At 56.3% G+C, this 7,288-nt stretch overlaps 1 protein-coding gene across 1 annotated transcript; it reads right to left on the bottom strand.

Moving 5' to 3' along the window:
- Positions 1-2,176: 2,176 nt before the first annotated feature.
- On the bottom strand, positions 2,177-3,215 carry TEX19 (testis expressed 19). Its single transcript, XM_040641188.1, is given in 3 exon segments — positions 2,177-3,075; positions 3,078-3,164; positions 3,167-3,215. Coding segments are annotated over 3 exon segments (1,035 nt in total).
- Between the last annotated feature and the right edge of the window lie 4,073 nt (positions 3,216-7,288).

Below are 7,288 nucleotides of genomic sequence, written 5' to 3'. Positions count from 1 at the left end.
CCCGCAGCTGTGTCAAGACCCTTCCCCGGGCCGGGGTGGGGGGTCTCTGCTGCCTCCACGGGGCAGCCTCTGCCCTTGCCGTGGTCCCCAAATGCCTGGAAACCCATCTTCAAACGGTGCCAGGTTGTCTGCAGACGTGTCCAGCTATAATGCAAGGACACGTACATGGTATCGAGACCCCCAGGCCCGTTCAGGGGAAGGGCTCTGGGGCCCCAGCACACATTCGCCCCTGTCCTGCTCAGGGACCATTTCCTGCACACACCCCTGGGGCTTCTGGGGAAGTCACGGACTCTGGATTTAGGGGGGATGACCTGGCCATGAGGGAAAGGAGGGGACGCTGGGCCTCTGCCATGCCCTGGGCCTGCCTAGGGGAGATGATAGGGTCCACCTCACCTAGACCCCATCCCAGAAGGGCTAAGGACCGTGCTGGCCGCAGGGGTTGTCAGTGCCTAGGCTCTCCCCTTCCTGCCTGACCTGCAGCTGTTGTTCTTACTCAACACTAACAAACAGACACTAACTGTAAAAGAAATTTTTAAACAAAAAATTCTAACTATCCACAGAAAAAAGACAACAACAGTACATGCCAAATAGTGACAGCACTCTCTCTGAGGGTTGGAATTCTGACGGTATTAATTTTCCTCTAATTTGCATATCTGTTTTCTAAATTGTGGACAATGAATATGCATTATTTTGAAATAAGCAAACAATATCGGAAGTCATTTCTAGGACAGCCTCTAAGAGCATCATGACTCCGGCTCTGATAACAGTGTCTGGGGGCGCTGGTCTCACACAGCACCGCTGAGACCCAGCTGGACACTTCCACACTGCAGCTTCCTGGCCCTTTGGGAAGACAGGGCCCCCAACATGTCATGGACTCAGTAGGTGCGCAAGGCAAACAAGACAAGGAAAGTAGGCTGGACCTGATGAGAAGTCGCCTCCTGGACACTGTATTCTCGAGGCCGCACCTCCTTTGGCACACCTGACTCTCCTCCGTCATTACCTTCTCCATCTGCAACCACATCTTTTATCGTCTGTCTCCTCCACGGACTGGAAGCGCTCCATGTTTGTGTGTTGACATATCCTGATGCCTGGAACACGGCACTGTGCACTGTAGGTGCTCAATAAATGCTTAACGATTGATGGTTTTCAGCACCATGGCAAAATTTGCTGACATTCTATACACCAAAGGGCTGTGTGACGTGTGCCTATGTCACATTGGACATTTGGCGTGAGCTATGTGAATGTGAGTGTTGTGTATGTTAGGTCCCAAGCCCCATAAACCATGCCAGGGATTTCGACTGGATGTTTATTGAGTTACTGGGGTGTCTGGCTGGGGATGGGGGTGGGGGGAACACACTGCCAGGCATTGCTTCCCATTCTTCCCAGGACACGTTCTCTAGCCCAATACTGCATCCTTCCCAGGAGTTATGGTAGGAAGGCCCAGACAGGTCACCCTCATGCTTCCCATCGTCACTAACTTGGAAGCTATGTACTTCACCTGTGACTGGAGAAGCTGGTGTTGCCAGGATGGATCTGTCCCAGAAAGGGAGAGGACAAGGCAAACCAACAGGGATTTTCTGAGGAAGAGCTCCGGACAAGAGCTTGATGCAAAACTCTTCTGACTTTATTTAGTTGAAAAACAACACATGAAGAAACGGGTACTAAACGGTCAACCTGCATAAAATAGCCAACATTTGAAGCGAGGTCTCTCCCAGTGCAGACCACAGTCCCCACTGCTGCTGACAGGGTCCCCGGGGCCCCAGACACCATCCAGGCAAAGGAAGCACCCAGAGCCCTGTTGCCCCCACCTCCATGTGCTCCGGGAGCACGGGCCCCACTTGAGACGTCCCTGCGTGTGGCCAGGGCAGGGCTGGTGCACACAGACGTGTCCTGCACCCACTTCACAAGCTGCGCCGCAGCCATTCGCGCAGCACGTCCCGGAGAGCGTCACAGTCCGAGCTCCGTGACACTTGCCGGAGAAGAACTTCTCGCCCGGGTACAGGCCTTTGGGTCCCTTCCACGGAGCCAGTGACGGGTCCCATTTCTCAGTCCCTAGGCAGCTCCCCATTCTTCCTCCCCAGGCACAAGTCCCCTATTCTTTACCCATCGCCGCTCCCCCGACTGTTGTGGGGAGGGGGGCAGCCAGGACAACGGTGGCCACTTGGGCCTCGGTCCCTCAGTTCTGGGGCCCCGGGCGGAAGTGCTGGAAAGAGGGCAGCTCCCCCAGGGCCGAGGCTCCCATGGCAGCCGGGCTCTCCCCAGGCCCCCTGGGCCCACTGGGCCCACTGGGCCCGAGGCTCCAGGGCTCAGTGGTGCCGGGATCCTGTCCCCGGGAGGATGAGGACTGTGGCCTGGATGCGGAGGCCCCCTCCTCTGCCTCCCTTTTGGCCCAGGGTGAATAAGAGAGGATGGTGAATCCCCTCTTAAGCAGGGCCGCGTCCGCAGGGACCAGCTCTTCGGTCTGCCCCGGAGGGCAGGACTCCAGAATGCTCAGCTTCCACCGGTGCAGGTCCTGCTCCTGGGGCGCGTCCTGCAGTCTCACCACCCACACCTCATCGGGCTCCAGCAGCAGCTTCCAGCCCTGGCCCGGGGTCCTCCGGGCCCAACCTGGCGTCATCTTCCGCAGGTAGATGGCATCGTAGCAGCCCACCATGGAGATGACCTGCAGGTCCCTTAACCAGGCCTCGGCCTCGGCAGGGTCCACGGCCCGGGTGGTGCCCAGCTCCAGCACCATGGGCTCCCCCGGGGGCAGGTCCACTTTGAGAAACCCCTGCCACGGAGGAGGGAGACTCGGCCAGTGCGAGCAGGTGGGGGGCCCCCCGAGTCTCCAGGGGAGGCTCTGGGTCCAGTCGGCATCCTCAGGACCCAGGCCCAGGGGTGCTGCGTTCTGAGGCTCCAGCTCCGTGGGCACAAAGTGGTGGTCCAGGCCCACCTCCTCAGACCCCGCAGGGGCTGCCGCCAGGGTGCCTGGCCCCCACGTCCACAGTGCCCCGTGCGGGTGACCGGCCCTGCTCCCAGCCGAGCCCCATCTCCGGGACCCTGCTCCAGGCCCCGCCTGGGCATGGTCCATCAGCTAGGGTCCCAGTCTTCATCTTCCCAGTCTTCCAACTCCAGCAAGTCTCTGAGTTCCGAAAGGCAGTCTGAAGAAGTGAAGCAAAGCCCCGCTGGTCGCCATGCTGAAGCTGGTACATCCAGGACGCGGTGAGGTAGGACATGCTCCTCGGCCCCGACGCACGCCACCGTACATGGCCACGCCGCCTGCCTCCTGCCGGGGTGGGCAGCGAGACTGGGACGTGCGGGGGGGTTCGGTGGTCTGGCCCACGGGCGGCCGGGGCTGGGGCGGGGCGGAGGGCTGAAGGAGAAGGACCTGGAGGAGGAGCAGGAAGGCGAGGATGCGGGACCGGGACAGAAAGAAAGGGGTTCCTTGTGCGGGTATTTGGGGTGCAGTGGGAGGAGCCGGGTCCCATCAACAGGGACCCGCTGAGAGGTCGGGAGGGTCGGACTTCTGGAAACTCTTCAGCTCAGCGATGGCTCTGTTCTCCGGAAGCTGCAAAGGACAAGCAAGTGCGGGTGTCCCCAGCCGGCAGGGGGACAGGTCACGAGTCACCGTCACTCACCGTCACCGGAAGGGCAGGGGCAGGGGCTGATGATGGGTGAGGCCGCCCTTCCAGCCCTGCCCTGCTCCGTGTAGCTGCTCCCAGGCTCATGGGGACTGGGGTGCACCACGGCGCTCCCACCCAGGCCTCCCCGAGGCCCCGACACCCAGTCAGCCTCCGCGGCAGAAGCTGAGACAACCTGGCGGGAGCTGGTGGAAGCCGACGAGGGAAGCTGACGGAAGCTGAGGGAACCTGAGGGAAGCTGACGGAAGCTGAGGGAACCTGAGGGAAGCTGACTGAAGCTGAGGGAACCTGAGGAAGCTGACTGAATGAGGAACCTGGAGGGAACTGACTGGAAGCTTGAGGGAAACCTGGAGGGATCCTGACTGACTGAAGCTGAGGGAAACTGAGGGAAGCTGACTGACTGGAAGCTGAGGAACCTGAGGTGAACTGAAGCTGAGGGAACCTGAGGGATCCTTGACTGACTGAAGCTGGGAACCTTGAGGGAAGCTGACTGGAAGCTGAGGGAACCTGAGGGATCCTGACTGACTGGAAGCTGAGAAACTGAGGGAAGCTGACTGAAGAAGCTGAGACAACCTGAGGGAAGCTGACTGAAGAAGCTGAGGGAAGCTCATGGAACCGCCCCCGCCCCCAGAGCCCCACCCCCCCCACCGAGCTGACCACCTGGCCTGAGGCCACACTGGACCACCTGGGCGTGTCAGCCTCTCACCCCTCCCCGCCCCCAGCCCGTGTCCCCCAGACCCCTCCTCCTCAGCCCAAGGGTTGCTCTCACCCTGCCTGCACCTCCCAAGGGCGCCCAGAAAGGAGGGAAGCAGCCCACCTGGGAATATAAAGGGCCCTTTTCCCATGGTGCTCTGCTCATCTGCATATCTCCATGAGCCTCAGCCCACCAGGAAATGAAACTGCTGAGTCACCACCTCCCTCCCAGGAGAGCCCTGTGTGGTACCCTCAGGGGGGCAAGCCTGTCCCCCCTCTGCCCCCCCAGCACCATCGTGTCTTGCCTTGTGTGGTTTGCCCCCCCGCCCCCCAAACCTGTCCTTGCTTCCCATCTGCAGTTTTCTGATATTGTCTCTCTGATGGCCCTTGTCCCTTCGTGGGTGACCTGCCTGGTCACGGGTCCCGTCCTGTGGCTGAAAGCGGATTCTTTCTTGTTGTCTTTTGACTAAAGTTTCTTTATGAATTCTGGAAACTGATCGAGTCTCAGTTGCTTACGTTTTAAACACATTTCCCCCATTTGTGGATTATCTCACTTGTTTAGACTCAGTAGATATGATCTGATGTGTCAGTCTCCTCTCTGAAAAAAGATGTTTTTGGTCTTTATACAGAATATCCTTAGTTCCCCAAGACCGTAGGTCAGTTTCTTATATTTTTCACCTTATTCTTTCACTTTTTTGCTTGTTTCCTTTTCTTCATAATTTTTTATTTAAACATAAGTTGCTTTTGTAAAAAAAAAATATATGTATATTTTAATATATACATATTAAAAATATATATGTATAATACAAGAGTAGAAATAGATGACTTTTTAAATAATTTACTAAATTAATCAGGTCATTCGTCCCTTTCTTCCAAAATTCCAGTCAGGGCACCCAGCTGCACCGGGCACATCTCCCCCAGGACATCTGATGAGTGTTCCCAGATGAACAAGTCCGCAGCTGGGCCTGGACTGGGCAGCGCCTGCAGGAGTAGACACAACCTGCTTCTGTCATTAGCCGACAGCAAAGTTCCTTGGATCATTTTCTCAATTTGCTGCAATTCAAATTGTCTCAGGCATTTGAAAAGCCCCAGTGTCCATGTCACACTATGTGGCAGACACCCCGAGTGACCCCCAGTCAGTCATCCCCTCCCTGTGATTGAAGGTGGAAACTAACTTGTTTCTTACCAATAGAAGTAGCAAAGTTGATGGATGTCACCCTCTTGATTACATTATATTTGCAAACATTATTGCTTTTATAGTACATAATTTACGATTACGTTATGTTCTATGTACATACAGTATCACATATTGATTTATTTTTATACATTAGCACATCACGTACATGTGCGCAGACCTATACGCACACACATACATAAACATACTCCAAGCCGACTTATTCTTGCTCTGCCTTCCGGCCCTGAAGAAGGAAAGAACCAGGCTGTGTACACTGGGTAGAGATCGGAGCCTTTGGTCAGTGACTGGAAGGGGCGGGTGGCTGCCTTGGGAGAGTGGGGTAGGGGGACGTTCCATGACCTGCAGGGATGCAACGTCCCCCTGTCTGGCTCTTCTCAGGGCTGGGGCACTAACGAACAACAGTGGCCCTTCTGGTGCATTCTTGCTTGTCTGCTAACCTAGCCAGCCATCAGCTCCCTGCATTGCTCTGCTGTCGATATACGCGTTTATCATTGCCTCTATCACCACGTGTCATTCCTTTGTTTTTCTAGCTCCCCTCTGACCGATGACCAGAGCATAAGACTCAGGTCTCGATTTGACACAGAGAGAAACTCAGGGCACAAAAAGGAATAATCTGGGTAGACATCTTTTCATTTCCCTTCTCAATACCCGGGATCATCAGGCTTCTGCCCACCAGGAACACCTTTGTAGCACAGCCCATGCCTCCGCCCTTTACCTGCACCCCTGCCCCCCTCCAGCGGATGAGCAGTGCTGAGGACTAGGAAAGCTGTGCCTGCAAACTTTGCCTTGTACCCCACCGCGAGGTCTAGCGGAGCTGCTATCTGAACCTGGCAGGTCTGAACTACCACCCATGTGCCCAGGTCCCCCTCGGCTATCTCACCCTGGGGCTCATGTGTCGAGGGGCCTGTTCTCAGTCATGAGTTCTCGAGGATTTGACCATTCGAGATGACATCCTGGGTGTGGGTGCGGATGGACTGCCCATCCCTGCTGGCTTGGCTGTGAGGGGAGTGTATCACCCCGGGAAGAGGGAAGACACTGAGACCCCAGAAGGGGCAGCCCCCTTCCCCTTCCTGCACTCTGGCCCACACGGGCCCACAGTCCCATCGCCCAGAGGGCAGAGCCAGCACCATCTGCTCCCTCCTTTTCTACTGATCCATCCACGCATCTGTTCAACGGGTACTAACTGAGCACTCCTGGGGCCCCGAAGGCTCGACAAGGAGCAAGGACAGCATGCTCGCCGCCCTCACAGGGTGCACAGACGTCAGAAGTGGAGCAAATGGAACAAATGGCCAGCTTGGTGCTGGACAACAGTGACAAGATTCTGGGAGCAGCTGCACACGCTGGTGAGCTGGCAGGGCTTCCAACGGCAATTCCAACATGGCCGTCCAAGGTAGGATAAACGGTCATTTGTTCTCTGGGTGTCATGAGGACATGGGCACAGGCTTCCCAACCTCCATGCACCCTCAGAATGCTTGGGTGAGTCACGGGAGGAATGATCTAAAACTTATAACAACCTGGGGCTGCCTCAGACCTCAGGTCCCTTCACAAACAAAAGGTGGTGGCCCAGGGGCAGAGAGAGTGATAAATGTGAGGTGTGAGGCCGACAGAAGAGAATGCATCATTCATTACAGGAAGACCGGAACCTGATCCTAGGAGAGATCTCCAAGAGATGCGGGGATTTACAGGAATAAGCTTGAAATTGCAAAACAGGATGTCCATTTTGGAATGACATGAAGGAGAGGAAACAGGGAAGGAGCACCAGTGCCTGATGGGGATATCA

This window comes from Ursus maritimus, unplaced genomic scaffold, assembly GCF_017311325.1.
Source record: "Ursus maritimus isolate PB19 unplaced genomic scaffold, ASM1731132v1 scaffold_24, whole genome shotgun sequence".
Lineage (NCBI taxonomy): Eukaryota > Metazoa > Chordata > Mammalia > Carnivora > Ursidae > Ursus > Ursus maritimus.
Note: the sequence above shows the minus strand (reverse complement) of the source record. Positions and strands in the feature narration are given on the sequence as shown.